This window comes from Rhizoctonia solani, chromosome 15 (genome assembly GCF_016906535.1).
Source record: "Rhizoctonia solani chromosome 15, complete sequence".
NCBI lineage: Eukaryota > Fungi > Basidiomycota > Agaricomycetes > Cantharellales > Ceratobasidiaceae > Rhizoctonia > Rhizoctonia solani.
This window is the reverse complement of record NC_057384.1, coordinates 736,968-756,001: the sequence shown is the minus strand read 5'-3', so window position 1 is coordinate 756,001 and position 19,034 is coordinate 736,968. Positions and strand designations below refer to the sequence as shown.

General features: G+C 45.2%; 4 protein-coding genes across 4 annotated transcripts; 1 reads left to right on the top strand and 3 right to left on the bottom strand.

Moving 5' to 3' along the window:
- Positions 1–42: 42 nt before the first annotated feature.
- On the bottom strand, positions 43–777 carry RhiXN_12040 (Retrovirus-related Pol polyprotein from transposon TNT 1-94; the record flags this gene model as incomplete). The annotated part of the gene is made up of 1 exon (XM_043331855.1): positions 43–777. The coding sequence occupies one exon, from the start codon at positions 775–777 to the stop codon at positions 43–45; it is 735 nt and encodes a 244-aa protein (XP_043186616.1).
- A 92-nt stretch (positions 778–869) lies between these two features.
- Positions 870–1,217, bottom strand: RhiXN_12039 (Retrovirus-related Pol polyprotein from transposon TNT 1-94; the record flags this gene model as incomplete). The annotated part of the gene is made up of 1 exon (XM_043331854.1): positions 870–1,217. One exon carries the CDS (start codon positions 1,215–1,217, stop codon positions 870–872), a length of 348 nt encoding a protein of 115 aa, XP_043186615.1.
- An 8,277-nt stretch (positions 1,218–9,494) lies between these two features.
- On the bottom strand, positions 9,495–11,695 carry RhiXN_12038 (Retrotransposon-derived protein PEG10; the record flags this gene model as incomplete). The annotated part of the gene is made up of 3 exons (XM_043331853.1): positions 9,495–9,779; positions 10,323–11,020; positions 11,530–11,695. 3 exons carry the CDS (start codon positions 11,693–11,695, stop codon positions 9,495–9,497), a joined length of 1,149 nt encoding a protein of 382 aa, XP_043186614.1.
- Positions 11,696–15,452: 3,757 nt separating this feature from the next.
- RhiXN_12037 (transcription factor STEA) lies at positions 15,453–18,600 on the top strand (the record flags this gene model as incomplete). Its single annotated transcript, XM_043331852.1, has 5 exons — positions 15,453–16,109; positions 16,157–16,227; positions 16,277–16,508; positions 16,559–18,532; positions 18,583–18,600. The coding sequence occupies 5 exons, from the start codon at positions 15,453–15,455 to the stop codon at positions 18,598–18,600; spliced, it is 2,952 nt and encodes a 983-aa protein (XP_043186613.1).
- Between the last annotated feature and the right edge of the window lie 434 nt (positions 18,601–19,034).

Sequence of the window (19,034 nt, the reverse complement as noted above, 5' to 3'; positions counted from 1 at the left end):
TCAACCAACACCTATTGCAGGAATTTGATTCCCATTGCCTACTCAAATTAAGGTTGGTGGGTTCAGACATTGGTAAGTGAAGAACCAGTTGCAATTTGGTGTCATATGTATTGACGCCCCTGAATCAAGTAGCCAGACATTGTTGTTGTGAAGGCAGGTATCCAACGCTAAGAGTGCATATAGCCTAGTCCTGGTAGCAGAGGTGGACGGTTTGTCAGTAATAGCAACTTTTGCAGTGTTGTTCTTAGACATTGATGCAGGTTTGTTTGTTTTCTGATTTGACTGCTTTGAGTTCTGATGCTTTTGCTGCGGTCCTGTGCCTTCCGCTCCTCCACCCTTTAACCAACATTCCTGCTTGGTGTGTCTGGATTTCCTGCAATTTTCACAAGGAGGGCCTGCGGCCTTCTTCTTCCCTTTGCCATTGTTACCTGACAACTTCTTGCCTGTGGAATTCCCTTTGGACAATTGTGCAAACATTGCAGTGATTCTGCCTCCTTTGCAACACCATTCCTCCTTGGCATAGGCTGTGTTCTGTATGGCCTTGGCTGTGATAGCTCCTCTGTTCAGTGACATTTGGAGGATGGTGTTGACAATTGTGTAGGATGGTGGGAGTGTGTTCATAATAATTTGTGCAAGCATAAAGTTGCTCACAGTCTTGCCTAGCGTGGTAATCTTTGCAATGGTTGCTTTGATGGCATTGAAGCCAGTCTGTAAGTCTTTGCCTTTGTCAATCTTTGCCTGCATGAGCTGCTGATAGAGGAACAACAGCAATTGCATGCCTTTCCCTTCCCAGTGCTTGACATTCCATGTCCATGCTTCATATGCTGTTGTGGTCTTGACTATATCAGCCATGCACCCATCTTCCATGTTCATGTGATCTGAGCAAATGCCTCATTGTTGCGCAGGTTCCACTTCAAGTATGCGGCCTCTTGCTTGTTGACTTTTGTCTTGTCAGTGGCATTGGTGCCTGTTAACTTGGCTGGTGGCCTTTCTTTGCCCCATGCAATTGTATCAAGCTTGCGCATCCATAGTACAGTTGTTTGTCTGAACTTCCATGCAGTGTAGTTCAATCCATTGTCTTTAAGGAGTGGGATTTTGTAGGTCTTTTTGCTCAGATAGCTGTTCTTGGTCAACTGCATTGTGTAAAGTGCAGTGGTCTTGTTAGGTTTTGTCTCTTTACTGCTGTCTTCCTTTGAGTTGTCTCCAGCAGGGCTCATAACCTTTTAAATGATATAAAATCCAAACAATAGTTATCTCAGTTTGACTGTAGAATAGTGAGCTATGTGCATGTATCTACCTAAACAATAGTTATCTACATGGTGATAAGCACATTTGATAGGATGATATAAGTTTGACTGTAGAGTAGTGAACTGAGGTACTTGAGAGCCAATACCAAAACTTTTATAGGAAGTATACATCCAAATATCAGTAAATACATTTGTAAGGATTATATGCTATAGACCATGATACTGATTCTTCAACACTAAGACCATAGGCCAGTCCCAATAGACACAGGGTAGCCTATTAGTGTACTTACTGCAGCCCTGCACCCCTTGACTGTTACAGTAGTTGAGTTCAACATTGAGTATAGTGCAACAATACTGTAAGGATTGTTGTGGTTGAGTGATAGTGTTTCAATCCACCATACCCCCTATATTGTAGATAATGTCCTGGACACAGTCACATGACCAGTACAAGTGGTTGCATGCTGGCCCAAGCCCAAATTTGGGGGGTAGCAGGTGTAATCATGGGTTGTCAGCAGAGGAATGATAGGGCTCTATGGCTTAGTGGTCAAGCTGGTTCAATTCCAGCTAGTTCTATTTTTCTCTGTTTATGACAGATAGCTTTATTTATAATATCTCATAAATCCTAAACATATTTTAGGTAAACCCCATAAGTCTTAAGTCATACTTGAGCATCTATAAGTCCTATACTTATTAGGCAAATCTTATCAATCCTGTACATTAGTCAGGTAACCCCTCTTACTTAAAGTACTATCCCAGAGACCTTAAGTATACATACCCTTAGTCACTTAGGCTTAAGTAACATTAGTCTAAGGTACCATGCATAACCAACCACCTGCACTTGATAGTTGGTAGACTATTTGTTAGGAGTTGTTATTCCTGATAACCTAGCCTATGTTGTGCATATATTCTGTGCATATATACTGATTCTTAATAATAGCTCTTAGTTATTCCCATATACATTTTGTATATAGTAATTCTTTCTTACTCCTGTACTGACACAACTCTTAACATCTTCCCTGTTTATGTTCTTCCCTCTTCCTTGTTCCCTTCTTGCACTTAGTCTGGACTTATTCTGCTCTAAGTGCCTCTATCTTGCTTATCCTGCTGCGCACCGGCCTGGTTCAATGTGTAGAGCCTCCAAGCCATATGCTCAATCCTGCTCCCAAGTTGTGTGGCCCAGACACTGTCCCTTCTCCTTGTATCTACCCCTTTTCACTTTGTTATAAAAGAAGACTGTGAATTGCCTTGGAAACTGTCATAACCCATATCTGGAGGGGTTATTACCATATATATCCACTGTCAAAGATATATATAGTATATATGATGCACAGTGATATATTAATAATATAAGTTGCTGGGGGACATTGCACTGCCTGCCCCCCTAGCTGCAGGCCAATGTTAAGGGAGCCTGCAGGCAATGTCTGAATAATATATTATTATAGAAGAGATTATGTCATCCCCCCCCCACCTCAAATCCATAGTAGTTTAGTATAGTATTTGATAAAGGACTGGAGGGGGGGAGTTCATGTGACCTGGACTTAGAGAATGTCACTAAGTCCAGCCATGTCAACCACAAGTCTCTTATATGTGGGAACTCGGAGGTTCTGAGTGCATAAGTGCGAGTATATGCGTGTTTGCGGTCATGTTGGTATGCAACATGAGTTTGTTGGAGGCTTGGCAAGGTCAGGACTCATGCAAAGAATGGAGTGGGTTGTGACAGAAACCCCAAGAACAATTCACCTTGTCAATTTCCCACTCTCTCATCTGTGTGAATTGTCTCAATATCTCACAGCAATCATTTCATTCTTGGTTGTGACAGTGCATGGAATGATGTAGAAGGTGTTGGCGGTAGGGTGCCTGATGCAGGACTTATGAGTGGTTTTTCTGTAGTGTACTGGCGCTAAACCCTTGCATCTAGTACCTAGCGTTGAACTGTCCCTACAGCAAATCAACAGACCTGGTGGTTGTGATATGGGCGGGTTTTCAGCAAGCAGGTATTTCAGTGGTCTAGGGTTGCTGACTACTGAGTTCTGGCAAAACTTGGGGTATGCAGGGGATTAGAGCCTGTCTGCCTTATAGCAATTTGGTACTACCTGGGACCAACGTCTGTTTGATTATTGAAGACAAAAGGCAAGTCTGTTCAGGTGTTTTCCCTTGTGCTAGTACAGGGGGTCCTCTCCTTGTCAATCAAGCCTACAAAAAAGTTGCTTTTACAATGTTGTACACCACTGTAAGGTGGGTACACACAAGTGGCAGGTGCTTGGGGACATCAGTAATATAAGGTAACACTGGCTAATGGGCTAGGCTATACTACAGTGTCTACAACATGTGGGGTGTTCTACTACTAACTACTGATGATGGGGCCTTAGGCCTGGGAGGTGTGGTGAGTGAGATAAGCGGGGTGAGCAGTGTGACTTCTGAGAACTCCAGCTACTTAGCTGGACTACTGGACCTGTCTGTATTAAAAGACAAGGTAAAATCAACTTGGGGTCTCCAAGCAATTGCCCTGCTATATATATAGACAAAGATGTAATCTACATGCAGTCTGTGCATGTGAGAAAGGAAGTAACTATGTGAAAAGAGAAGCATGCTGCGGGCTGCACAGAAGCAAGGATTTTTCTTAAGCACCCTTGGCATGGCATCTTGGCACAGCATCTTGGCATAATAAGCACCAAGATCACATGATTGAAAAGAGAAAGATAATTAGTCCATAAAAAATACTAAAATTAACAGAAAAATTGTGTGGTTCCAATGGTGTAGTTTACAAGGGTGTAACACTTTCCCACTAGCATTAAACAATCCTTTTACTAAAATCAACAGCTGTGTGCAAGGGTGATATTAGTCAGGTTTTTTGTAAGCAGAGGTTTGGCTGACTAACAGTGTATGACTAAAGGTGCAGACACCCTGGTATGTCATGACCCATGCCTTTGCTGGCATGTCTCCTGACCAAGCCACCTACTAATAGGATATCCCACAGTCTTTAGAAGGCCGCATATACTCACATATATGCAGTCAGAACTGTCATTACTCTAAGCGCTCATGACTTAGAGACTGACAGTCCACCAGGGTCACATGACCTCCCCCCCTCCAGTCCTTTATCAAATACTATACTAAACTACTACGGATTTGAGGTGGGGGGGGGATGACATAATCTCTTCTATAATAATATATTATTCAGACCTTGCCCGCGGGCTCCCTTAACATTGGCCTGCGGCTAGGGGGGCGGGGGGAGTGCAACATCCCCCAGCAATATATATTATTCATATATCACTGTGCATCACATGTACTATATATATCTTTGACAGTGGATATATATGGTAATAACCTTTCCAGATATGGGTTATGACATGGTATGCAGACAATTGCTAGCAAGGGGCTATCCTGCAACCTTACTGGTGCTTGTGTTCCTGTCTTTGATTATTACACAGGGGCTACAATGTGACACCTATTCAGGTTTTGGTGCTTACCCAAGCATAGGTCTTGTTTGTTGACAAGAGTACAAGTAGAAAAGACTTGACCCAGTGTCACAACCCAGCTTGGACCTATGGTACAAGGGGGCTTAAAGTCTGTGGCCCTATCACCAATGGACTATCAGACAAGGAAGAGGGGCAACAAAGACCCAAAGGGTACAGTTAGGGTAGAGGGCTATGAAGGCCTGGGTTATGATTTATAAGTGATGTGCACTAATGGCCAACTAAGGGCCTGGGTAAAAGGGATAGGTGAGAGTGAGGATGAATTGACAAAGAGGTCAAGTCTTGCTGTTCTAGCAGCAACTTGACCTGGTTTAAATACATGAAGCAAGCCACATCAAAAACAACAGTAGCAAATAGTGAGTCATTTACAATTTCACATCCTATATCAAACATGTCATGTGACCTTGATGAGTCATAAATATATACCAAAAAAGGAAACTGTTCCAGAAAAAAGATAGAAAATAGTAAAGATTCATGTCATGCCAATGAAGGTCATGACACTAAACCCAATAGAACCATTATGGATGGAACTTAAGCAATGTGTGTACAGTGCCCCTGGGCCCAAAGAAGTCTCAAGCACCTTTGGAATGCCACTGAAGCTGCCTGGAAATCCTTCACAGCAGATGATATCAACAAGTACACACAGAAAATGCCATCCTGGGTAACAGCTTTAGTTAATGTCATGCCCTAGAGGCGTGACCACCTTAGAATCCACTAAGTCAAAAATAGTGAATATATGCGCTATTTTCATGAAGATTTATGGATATATGCATCTTTATGCTATTTAAGCGCTGAGCACTTATTATGTAATCCTATCACATGACTGTTAGTCATCTGATCATGTCTTTCTTATCTTTGGTCATGTGACCTTATCTTTGTTATTGTGTTTGTCAATGTATATACTATTCCTCCCTCTTGCTGAATATATAAGGAGGGTTCTGAGAGACTTAAGCCTCAGAACTCAATCTCTTATCCCTTCCCACATCTACCTACCCTAAGACATACACTTTGAGTATTGCCTGAGAGCATACCTGTCCCTGTCAAAGGTTCCTTGTCCTGCTATCTTAATAGCATTAGTGCACTTTACTCCTTTAGGTCTTGTCCTACCCCTTAACTGGCAATTGCCTTGAGCATTGTGGATCCCACTAGCTGATAAGTCCTATATTAGGCAATAGCTTGTTGGGCTTTACCTCTTGGTAGTTGTTGGCTCTGACAGTTAAGTCAAAGGGACTCCCAACAAAGTTCTAACACTTGTTTGTCTCTCCTACTGTATTTTAACCAATGTATTTCCTGTTTCTATATACTACATTCATGCAGCCAGGGGAGAGCAAGTTTTCTTTTAGCACCCAAATCACATGCCATTTCCAAACCATTTTTCCTCTGCTAGTACAGTGAGTCAATCACTAAAGTAAATGCACAGATAAGCTGTTAAAGGCTTGTGTGTATATGTCAATATATGAGAGTAAAAGTAGGATGCATTAGAAGCGTGTTCACAGGGTCCTTTCATACCCTGAGAAGGCGCACAAATAAGTATATACACAATTGATATCAAGAGGGGGTACAGGAGGCACATGTGGCAACTGAAACACTTAGGAGAGCCAATACTTTGGTACATAGTAAATAATAACAGTTCCTAATATTTGCCCCAAGGCAATGTTTGTCCCAAGGCAATATTTACCTGTGTGGGTCCTTAGATACCCCAAGGCTAAGTGTTTCATCCTTGGAGTAAACAATCCCAAAGGTAGGATACTGCTGCATTGGGTACTTACAGTAAACAGGGCATAACTCTGCCAAACGTTGTCCGTTTTGGATGTTTGAACCAGCGTTCTGGAGCGTACAAACAGGCGCACCTAAGCGCAAGCAATGTGGCAGTGTGGGATGCCCGGGTGATCAAGAAAAGGCGCATTTAGTGCGTTGGCGCTTAAGAGCGGATTAAGTGCTGGAGCACTTGCCTATGCAACAGGGGGGACCCTGAATATTTCTGTGTGTAGCCACAAGATAGAATCTTGAATGATAAATACTACAAACAGGAGAAATATTACTTGTTACTGTTTATCTACTCAGCTGAATTTATAAATATTTAAATGAGTGAGAAAACAGCATATATGCAAAAGATATTGCATATTGAGGGTGTTCCTGATGCTTAGAGGTTTTGCAAAAGTTGCAATTGGATAGAGGGACCTTGAAGACCTTAGTTTGCATCTTTATCTTATTTATTTGCTGTAGTATTACTTGTGTAATTAACAAAATAAGTACAGATTATAGGAGAAATGTCATATCCATAACAGTAACAGCTTATTTGCACATTTACTTTAGTGATTGACTCATTGTAAGTAGCATAGGAGGTTATTTGGCACACTAAGACCATAGGCCAGTCCCAACAGACACAGGGTAGCCTATTAGTGTACTTACTGCAACCCTGTGCCCCTTGACTGTCACAGTTGTTGAGTTCAACCTTGAGTATAGTGCATCAATACTGTAAGGACTGTTGTGATTGAGTGATAGTGTTTCAATCCACCATACTCCCATATTGTAAATAGCTTTATCTACAATATCTCATAAGTCCTAGATACATTTTAGGTAAACCCTATAAGTCTTAAGTCATACTTAAGCATCTTTAAGTCCTATACTTAATAGGCAAATCCTATAAATCCTGTGCATTAGTCAGGTCACCCTCTTACTTAAGGTACTATCCCAGAGACCTCAAGTATACATACCCTTAGTCACTTAGGCTTAAGTAACATTAGTCTAAGGTACCATGCATAACCAACCACCTGCACTTGATAGTTGGTAGAGTATTTGTTAGGAGATGTTTATTCCTGATAAGCCTAGCCTATATTGTGCATATATTCTGTGCACATATTCTGATTCTTAATACTAGTTCTTAGTTATTCCCATATACATTTTGTATATAGTAATTTTTTCTTACTCCTGTATCTACACTGGCAATCAATTGCAATGCAACATTGCCTATGAGACCTTTAACCTGTTGATTGCCACTCATGTACTTGGCCAATCTCTCTCAAACCTTGCATGAAGTACTGTCACCTTGCACTCCACCTCTGTGCAAAGTTTCATGTCAGTTGAGCTCATGGTTCTGTCTCTGGATCTCAATAAGTGATTGCAACGTTCTGATTGAAGAAATGCAATATCAAGAAACTTCTCTTCTACTGCCCTGCTACTTCTTTGCAGGTTAAGCCAGTCATCTGGGGCTGTTCCATGCCCCATTGTGAATGACTAATCAAACTCTCAGCCTGCCAGCTGCCACAGAGTTTGATGAAAGGTGGCTTGTTTCTGGTTGCAGGCTGTTGGATTTCAATGGACTGATGTGCCACAGTGGAAAGAACTTGGGATGAAGATTGCCAGGGTAGGGTTATTGGGCCCCAGGAAGACAGCTAGTACCATTATATTAGCATGGATGAGAGTGTGGAGCTCACACCAGGGGCATCTTGGGTTTGGTCAAAACCTGTACAATTTTGCACAAGACATAGCACCTGCCATTGTGACAATCAGACTACATGAGTAAGCTATTTGACTTCTCAAGACCCAGATTCACCAGCAGATATGTATTCTAGGTCATTAATCTTCTCCCAACCTGTCCTGGACACCAGGAAACATAGATAAGGTAGTATCTCATATGAAAAATGTCAGGTTTTGTGATATTTGAGATTTCCTGGTGTCCAGGACAGGTTGGGAGAAGATTAATGACCTAGAATACATATCTGCTGGTGAATCTGGGTCTTGAGAAGTCAAATAGCTTACTCATGTAGTCTGATTGTCACAATGGCAGGTGCTATGTCTTGTGCAAAATTGTACAGGTTTTGACCAAACCCAAGATGCCCCTGGTGTGAGCTCCACACTCTCATCCATGCTAATATAATGGTACTAGCTGTCTTCCTGGGGCCCAATAACCCTACCCTGGCAATCTTCATCCCAAGTTCTTTCCACTGTGGCACATCAGTCCATTGAAATCCAACAGCCTGCAACCAGAAACAAGCCACCTTTCATCAAACTCTGTGGCAGCTGGCAGGCTGAGAGTTTGATTAGTCATTCACAATGGGGCATGGAACAGCCCCAGATGACTGGCTTAACCTGCAAAGAAGTAGCAGGGCAGTAGAAGAGAAGTTTCTTGATATTGCATTTCTTCAATCAGAACGTTGCAATCACTTATTGAGATCCAGAGACAGAACCATGAGCTCAACTGACATGAAACTTTGCACAGAGGTGGAGTGCAAGGTGACAGTACTTCATGCAAGGTTTGAGAGAGATTGGCCAAGTACATGAGTGGCAATCAACAGGTTAAAGGTCTCATAGGCAATGTTGCATTGCAATTGATTGCCAGTGTATGTACAGTGGAGTCAACGCTTAAGGCATTGTAGGTACTAAGTGATTCTGGCTGTAAGGCCTTGTACAGTTAGGGGGATTCAACAAGAGGTAATTGACCTGGGTGTTACCATGGTTGGTTGGCCTCCTTATATATTACAGGACAGTACTAATTACAAATACACTTATATGCAATACTGTATCAAATAAGAACCCTGCTCTGCAGTTGGTTTTTACTCATGCATATGTGTCACTGACATGTCATAATGATGTCATTGGGTGGAGGTGGCTATGTATGATGAGTAAGTACAGATGGGGACGTGGCTTGGCGCTTAGTGTATGATATAAGCGCCAAAGTCACGTGACTGAAAAAGTAGTCCAATTGCCTTTGTTTAAAATCAAGAAAATGGGAATAAACTCCCTGGTATCAAGTGTGTCTACAACATTGGCCTTAGTCTTTTCCTGACTCCTTGGTTTCTGCCACCTTAGCCACTTCCTTGATGGTAGCCTTCCAACCATTGGGGCACTGTTTAATTCTGTGACCCTTTTGACCACATTTGACACAGAGGCCTGCTGTGTGATGGCAATCCCTTTCTTCCAGGGTGACGTAGTTGGGATCCTCCAGTAGTTGGACCCGTTGAGTGGTTGTGGTGGAAGTGGTTGCAGTGACCAAGGATTTAGCAGGCTGCTTTTTGGGGTGGTTCTCCTTGTTTTTGTGGCAGGTTGTTACAACCTCCTAACATATACCATTAGATTTGCACGATTTTTCTGTTATTTTTAGTGCTTTTTACGGACCTGTTATCTTTTGTTTTTTAATCACGTGATCTTGGCACTTATTATGCCAAGATGCTGTGCCAAGGGCGCTTAGGAGAAATCCACGCTTCTGCGCAACCCACAGCACGCTTCCTTTTTCACATGTTGTCTTCTATTCACACACGCACAGACCACATGTATTTAGCAGACTTGTCTATATATACAGAAGGAAAATTGCTTGGAGACCCCAAGTCAATTTTACCTTGTCTAATATCCATTGAGGAGGGGTCCCCCAGCTAGCTAAGTAGCCAGCCCCTAGTAGTCCAGTAGTTAACCCCCTTACTTGCGCTCACCACACCTCCAGGGCTAAGCCCCCATTGTCACCAGTAGTTAGCAGTAGAACGCCTTAAGCGTTGTAGATAACGTAGTATAGGACGTAGTATAGCCTTAGGTAGTAGATTGCAGTGTTCAGTACGGCCACAAGCGCCCACTCACCAGCGTGTACCCAACCTTACAGTTGGCGTACAACACAGGTGTTGTCAATTTTAATGGAGGCCGCAAAAATTGCCTCAAGATTGTCAGGAATGTTGTCCTTGGTTGATAACAATTCCTTGACCTTCCAGTGGAGGCCTTGCATGAACTGCGCAATATAGGCCTCCTTGTTCCAGTCTAATTCCGCCATTAGGTTGTGGAATTCTGTAACGTACTCAGAGGTGGTAGAGGTTTGTGTGAGGACCGCTATTTTCCTGGCAGCTGCCTGTTTGGTGTCTGGATCAGCAAAGGCTTCCTTGAATTTGGCCATTAAGGCCAGGATGGTAGTTGGGGGGTTGCCTTTGCCCTTGATAATGGTCCCTATGATAGGGAGTGCCCAGTCAGCAGCTTTATCTGTCATGTGGTATAAGATCCATACCACCATCTGTTCTTCCTTGTTGAACTGGTCCCAATGGAGGGCTACCCAAAGTAGCATGCAATCAAGCCACTGGGTGGCTTTGCATCCTCTGGTGTTGCCTTTGTAGGGGTCTGGTAACTCCATCTTGGGTTGCTTTACACTGGACCCTGAGTCAAAAGGTGTGAGGGAGCTTAAGCTCCAAGGGGTTCCGCAAGGCTCCTTTTTTGGTTCCCTCCTTGGCTCTTCTTCTTCCAAGTCAAATCCTGTTCCTCTGGATGGGCAGAACAGGGCCTTGAGTCCAGGCCTAATTGTGCCTGGAGTGTGGGTTTCCCCTCCTGTGTGTCACAACTAAGCTTGGATCTATGATACAAGTAGGTTTAAAGTCCGTGGCCCTATCACCAATGGACTATGAGAACAAGAGGGGCAACAAAGGCCCAAGGGGTATGGTTTAGGGTAGAGGGCAACAAAGGCCTGGTAAGTGATGCTTAAGTAAAGTGCACTGGGCTCAACAAGGGAGCAGGGCAATGGGTAGGTAAGAACTTAGGTGAATTGACAAAGAGGTCAAGTCTTGCTGTTTTAGCAGCAACTTGACCTGGTTTAAATACATGAGAGAAGCCACATCAAAAACAACACTACTAAACAATGAGTCATTTTACAATTTCACATCATATATCAAATATGTCATGTGATCTTGATGAGTCATAAATATATACCAAGAAAGGAAACTATCTCAGAAAAACACTAGAAAATAGTAAAAAATCATGTCATGCCAATGAAGGTCATGACACTGTGTGTGTAGGAGGGGTGACAGGCCCAGTCAATGGGCCAGGCTGGGCTTGGGGACCCCCTTGGTCCTTGTTGCCAATGAGGTCAGCGGTTTCCTTACATATGGCTTTGAGCTCAGAGAGTTGTTGGCCTTGGGTTTGTATTTGGGCCTGCAAGGACCCAATGGTGGCATTGAGGGTCTGGATAGCCTCAAGGAGAGCGCCAAGGGACAGCTCTGGTTCCATTCTGGGCAGGTTTTGCAGAGTGGGTGATGAGCTGCAAGAGGGTGGTTGGGAACTGGCTGCCACAGAACATTGGCTGGAATGGCTGGTGGGATGGGAGTATGGATGGGGGACGCCAGAGTGTGTAGATGGAATATTGAAATGGTGTGGGGGGATAGAGTTGCCTGATGCAGGACTTATGAGCGGTTTTTGTGCCGCGTGTGTGCGCTAAACCCTTGCATCAAACACCTAGTGTCATAAACAGAGGAAAATAGAACTAGCTGGAATTGAACCAGCTTGACCACTAAGCCATAAAGCCCTATCATTCCTCTGCTGACAACCCATGATTACACCTGCTACCCCCCAAATTTGGGCTTGGGCCAGCATGCAACCACTTGTACTGGTCATGTGACCATGTCCAGGACAGGTTGTCTAGGTAGTGGGTGCTTAAGGCCATATAGACTTGTAACAAAATTGCATAAGGCAGTGACAATGCTACTGTCCTAGACATCTGTAAGGACATCAAGGAGGAGGGCGCTTGCGGCCAGATGTATCTAAGTGGAAACTGTGTAAGGCGGTGGCAAGCTATCCTACAACAACAACCAGCTATACTACAGTGACCAAGGCCATAAGGGCAATGGCAAGCTATGTAAGTACAACAAAGAGGCTGCTTAAGGCGGTGTGGGCTAAGTGACTAAGTAGGGTTACCAGGCTATAAGGCCCTCGTACAATAGGGGATGCAACAAGAGGTAATTGACCTGGGTGTTACCATGGTTGGTTGGCCTCCTTATATATTCTACAGGTGAACTAATTACAAATACATTATATGCAATACCTAATCCAATAATGTCGTACACCACTGTAAGGTGGGTACACGCTAATGAAGGCAGGCGCTTAAGGCCATACTACTACACTGGCTTATGTAAGTCTACTATCTAAGGCTATACTAAAACGCGTAAGGCGTGCTACTTATGGCTACTGTTGACAATGGGGCCTGAGGCCTGGGAGGTGTGATAGGTAAATGGGGTGGTGAGCGTCTGAGAACTACTTAGGGCCGGCTACTTAGCTGGCTGACTACCTTCTCTAATGAGTAAGAGACAAGGTAAAATTGACTTGGGGTCTCCAAGCGATTTTCCTGCTGTATATATAGAAGAGAGCGCACTATCTACATGGTCTGTGCGCGTGAGAACGGAAGTACATATATGAAATGAGAACCGTGCTGCGGACTGCGCAGAAGTGTGGATTACTCCTAAGCGCCCTTGGCACGGCATCTTGGCGTGGCACCTTGGCATAATAAGCGCCGAGATCACGTGATCAAAAAACAAAAGATATTGAGTCCGTAAAAAATACTAAAAATAATAGAAAATTTGTGCAATTCCAGAGGTATTGATAAGGAGGTTATAACAAATAAGAACCCCGCTCTGCAGTTGGCCTTACTCATGCATGCATGTCACTGACGTGTCATGATGACGTCATAAGTGGAGGTGGCTACATGTGATGAGTAAGCGCAGATAGGGACGTGGCTTGGCGCTTAGCGTATGATATAAGCGCCAAGGTCATGTGATTGAAAATGTTGTCTGTTCAACTTTGTTTAAATTCAAGAAAATGGGAACAAATTCCCTGGTATCAAGTGTGTCTACAACAGCTACCTACAACAACTAACTAACTAACTATGGTGACCAAGGCTGTAAGGGCAATGACCAGCTATTGAAGTACAATGAGTAAGCCACTTAAGGTGGTGGTGACTATTTACTTAGTGGTTGCTGGACTGTAAGGTCCTTGTACAAAAGGAGATGCAACAAGAGCTAATCAACCTGGGTGTTACCATGGTTGGTTGGCCTCCTTATATATTACAGAGGTAGACTAATTACAAATACACTAAATCCAATACTGTATCAAATAAGAACCCTGTTCTGCAGTTGGCCTTACTCATGCCTATGTGTCACTGACACATAATAGTGATGTCATCAGGTGGAGGTGGCTATGTATGATGAAATAAGTGCAGATGGGGATGTGGCTTGGCACTTAGTGTATGATATAAGCGCCAAGTTCATGTGATTGAAAATATTGTCTGTTTGACTTTGTGTAAAAACAAGAAAATCAGAATAAATCCCTTGGATATATATGTGTCTATGACAAAGCATCATACCAAATGCTCTGGAATGCTTGCCAACAATAGCAAGTCCCAGAGTGCTCCCAGATTTTTGGGGCCCCATAGAGGAGGGAGGACCAAGTAGCTTATATAAAGTGATCAAAAAGAATGAGCCAGCCCAAAAATTTTGCTCACACATATCTCCACCAGGAGATTTAGTTTTGATCTAAAACTCTGTATATATGTTCTATACTACTGTATCTACATACTCTACTATTACATTGTAAACAAATTCTCAATTGTGCAGGTGACATGTGAGTGTCATTGATTTGAGTTCACATGGCTCAATCTTTTTGGGTACAAGTGTATATACCTTGGCAGAGTGGGAGCAAGGATGGTTGCACAGAGGGGGTTGTGCAGATATGCAGATGGATTGCACAAAAATGCATTGGATGCAAAAAAGCACAACCAGAACAACCAAGTTGGTGGCTATTATAGAACATTCAAGAGATCTGGACTTAATGCTTCCTTATATAGAGATTAACACAAAATTGATTCTCAGTCACATGACTTGTTCTTTTTTTTTGGCTGCAATTTATCACTCGGACACGATCACACGGTCGAACACCAAGGGCTAAAACTAACCAGGAGAGACAGGCGAGACAGAGGACAGGAAAGACAAAGGAACACACAAGGCGGATGAGAGTAAGTAGAAAACCTGTGCACGTAGGGTGCATACAGGTCCGAGAGAACGAGCAGTCAAGCGCAGAGACAGGACAAGAGACAGGCGGACGCAAGAGACAGAGACAGAGAGCATAGGTGTAGAATAAATAATCATAAATAAGAAAAGCGGAAAAGAGTGCATAGGTCTAAGGGTTGAGCGAGAAGGCGTTTGACGCGCCGAGGAATTGAGCAAGTGCCTCAAGGCCAGCTTGAGTACCGAAAAGAATAGAGTCAAGCATCGGCCCGGACACCCTCTGGAGGAAGTTTCGAGCCTCAGTGTGTATATGGCAGTCGCGAAGGACATACACATGACTTGTTCATCTAACTAATGCATAGCAAGTAATTAAGAAATTTATTAGAAATCCAACCCCTGGCAAGAGTCCAACCCCAGAAAACAACAAGGATCCAAACCCCAGACGAGCATATCTAGCGCTGGTAGGATACGGATTCCCGGGCATCCAACCCCCAAGGTTGGATCATCCGTAGCTGTTAGGTACACAGTGGTATATTATATTGTTTGAAATCTTTTATCTACAATATAATTCAATGTATCTTTGATACTGAAGTTCTATTGCGCCCCCAGGTGTAGCGTATCGTGCTGCACGCAGTGGCCAACACCGCTACTCGGGATATTTGCATTAATCCTGTCACGTGACCCGGACACACTTTTCTATTGGGTTGCCGACCCCCACTGGGTGTGCCGGTGGCTGAGCTTTGGCGTAACAACGTTACGTGGTAAGGGTGTTACCCACCGGGACCTTCTTCATCGGCTGTTGGGCACGCCGCCGTCGCCCCTCCTCGGCGTTTATACTCAAGCACCACATCCAGGCCCTCTTTTCGCCTCGCAACCACCACGGCCGTCTGTTGTTCCTACTTCCACGACATTTGCACATCTCAGATTAGGGCGCTGGCCTCACCTGGGCACCTTTCACATTCTCTTGCCGCTCCTGGTGTTCGTCGTTGCCCATGAATAATATCATGTTGCATTCAGGATACCCTCCCCAGCCAATTCATTCCGGCCAACAGACACCTCACGCACCTTACAATAACATTGCTCGGGCGGCTACAGCCAACGAGGGCCTCACAGCGCGAATCACAGGGCCTGGAACCTCACCCCATTTTCTCGCGGCGGCGTCAGGGCGACCCGCCGCAGCACTGATTCCATCCACTCAGCCCAACACGGTTCCCAACAACCAGTCCGACCCTAATGCTGACGTTGCCCAATCCTCCAACCAAGCCGTATCACCGCCAGTCCCACGCCCCCTTACCGTGCACGAGCAAGAGATGATCGCACAGTTGGACAAGCTGAAGTATTTCTTGGCCACTGCACCGTCTCGGTGGACGTCTCCCAACTCTTCAACATCGGACGCTCTCGTTCAGCACCCTCAGAGCGCATCTCATCCTGCGATGAACAGGTTCCTTCTTCCTTCAGGTGAATTCGTATCATGTGTACTCTGGGGAGGGTTATATCATATCACTGGAACGGACATCGTTCGAGCCCTGGTGTTTCGTTTCGATGCATTCGCTCGACCCGTCCGCAACATGAAAAAGTTTGAGGAGGGCGTGTTTTCCGACTTGCGCAACCTCAAGCCCGGGAACGATGCCTGTCTAGAGGAACCAAAGGTATGGCGTTTGGCTAGGCGCTATCTCTCATGCTCATCGCTACATAGTCACCATTCCTCGACCTACTATTCAAATACCAATGTATTCGTACTCAAAAGAAACAAAAAGTATTCTACTGGTATGTCGTTATTTATCTCAAGCATACGTGTCCGTTAATCCGCACTTAGGTTCTCCGTTCCTCACGACCGCTTGTTCTTAGACGCTCTTGAGCGAGATTTGAAGCGAGAGAAGATGGGTCTTGAACCAACCACGGTTGTGGTTGGTGAACCAGCTCGGTCCTTCGCCTATGATCCCAAACGGACCCTCTACGAACAATTTGTAACCGCCAGGGGTGGGGACGGCGACGAATTGGATCGCGCCATGCGTGCTGCCGAGCGTGCTCCAGAGCACTCCTATCCGGTATGTGACATTGCCTTCGATGCATGCCGGTCGTTTTCAATACATTCTAGGTCACCAATGATCACGAGGCAACTGTATCTGGTTCAGTGGCAAAACCCGCTGCCCTGACGCTTGCTCGTAAACTAGATGCCGATCCAGAGCTGAACTCAGATGTGGAAGCAACACCAGAGCCGCACTCTCGCGCTGGCACCCAGCAACCGCCCAATGCCATCAACAATCAATCCGGCCACGGAAAACAGTTCTTTAGTATGCTGTCATTGTTTGAAGGCAGTCCATCATACAAGCAAAGGCGCAAGAAGGTCGTCAAGCCAGCACGCAGGCGAATTGCCAGCGGGGGCACCGGCACGGAAAGCGAATCAGAGGCGGGGGTCGGACTCAGATATCTTGACCGTGATGCCGTACCCGGATCCATTGGTGGCTTGGATATATCGCAAAGCATGGGAAATGCTGTACCCGACCAAATTAATCGCTCCCTCGGAGTCCATGATCGTATTCCGTCACGAGCCAATTCACTCTCACTTCAGCATGCAGCGAGGCAGTCGCCCTACGCCCACGATTCTTCCAGTCATAGTGGTGTGGCTGTCCCCTCTGTCTCACTAAGGCAACATCAGCCCGAGGTGTCCAATGGACTAAACGGGAACGTTGATGGACTTATATCAGCACCTCATGTATCCAGTTCGCTTCGTTCGGATATCTCCCAGCAGCTTACGCAGCAGCTCTCACCTAACGTCCCGCTTCAATATCCAGCCTCCACTTCAACCTTACAAAACGCGAGCCTGGGGACGTATGATCCATCGAACGTGATTGGGACGGCGACGGATATCTATACTGCTCAACAGCCTCAGGATACGTCAAGCGGACTGGTGACTAGTACAAAAGCGTATGTCTGCCCACTGTACTCCTGCGGTCGGTTATATCGTGAACCTGGATACCTTCGGGAACACATTCGATCTCATACCACGGACAAGCCCTATCAATGTGAACGGTGCTTCAAGAAATTCAGTCGGACCGACCTCCTCACCCAGCATCATCAAACACACGCTCGTGCCGATGGAGGCGACCCTCAGGCGCATGTTGATTTGGAACGTGCCGACGAAGAAGAGACGATGTTGATGGGAGACAAAATTTGCGAAGTGGAGGTCAGGGGTGAGGTAGAGGACGTTGCCAATGAACCAGGTCAATTGAGGGGCATTGGCGTGGTTTGCATTTATCCATCCAACGCTGCCGATCAAGGCGTAGCTACCAATCCCATCGAAGACTATGCCGAAGTGGCCCCTTCTCCACCTCCCTCCAATTTTCCATACCCAGGTATGGTCAAACAAAGCCCTAACGGATCTGCCACGCACTGGCGGGGTCATCATGGGATCGGGTCCGCGCGGAGCGTGTCCAGCGCAAGGTGGCCAAGCGAAGCCGAGCCTTGGGAAGTACCTCGCAGCCAGAGCGCGCTCGGATACTGGGACCAGCGAAGTGTCTCTCCCGCCTACAGCGCAATTAGTGCGCCGATTTCCCATACACCATACCACCGTTCCAATACGACCGATTCGCTACGACCTCCTCTTGGTTATATGCAATCCGCACCCTCCCACAAGCAATCATTCGATGCACCAGCTTATATTCCGAACCATCCCGGCCCGGGGGCCTTGCGAAGGCACCGTAGTGCGACTCCTTTCCAGTCGCATCGACACATGTCTATGGCTGTTCGAAAGGCGAGCGCAGGGGGCCCTGATGAGGCCGATCTCTCTGGCGCTACTTCGCGTTACCACCCCTATGGACATGCGGTAGCAGCCAACGTCAATCATTATGGTTCCGGATCAAGCCCAGCCCCGTATCCTCCGCCCGTTGACCAAAGAGTAACCGGGGTTCTCAATAACGCGATCGATGGGCCCACTGCCGAAGCTCCTTATGCAATGAACAACCAGGGCTACGCCACCGTTCCTAACAACGCGTATTATTCCGAGGATCAAGATGATTATGGAGGAAACTATGAAGTTCCTGAGATATACGATGGGGCACACTACAGCACAGTAAGTAATTCTGAAGCACTTGAAAGATCATTTTTTCTTATTGAAAATAGACTCAGACACAGGTCTAAAATTTGACTGGATTAATATTTTATCGACTCCTTAATTATGTATTTTGTCTACGGTCAATTGCCGGAAGTGGTTTCTGGATCCTGGTTTCTAATGCCTTTAACATACGTTTATCCTTTCCATACAGTATTACTAACATGTCTAAATGGGACGCTCCTTTCATTTACTTGCTTTCTTCGCGCTGAGCGCCGTTTGTGCACTTGACATGCGGTTCTAGTCTAATGTGGTTTAATTGCTTATGCTACTTGGCGATTTTGATTTATGCTATCGTATCATTAATCTTGAATTGTGTGTGCTTCCCAGTTTGTGTCATTCATCCAGGAATTCAAATATATTCACTTATTTCGATTTGAGCTGTATCTGTCTCACACCCTTGCGGCTTCGGTTCGATACACTACGATCTCGAAGTTTACAACAGTCGCTGGTATCCCAAGCA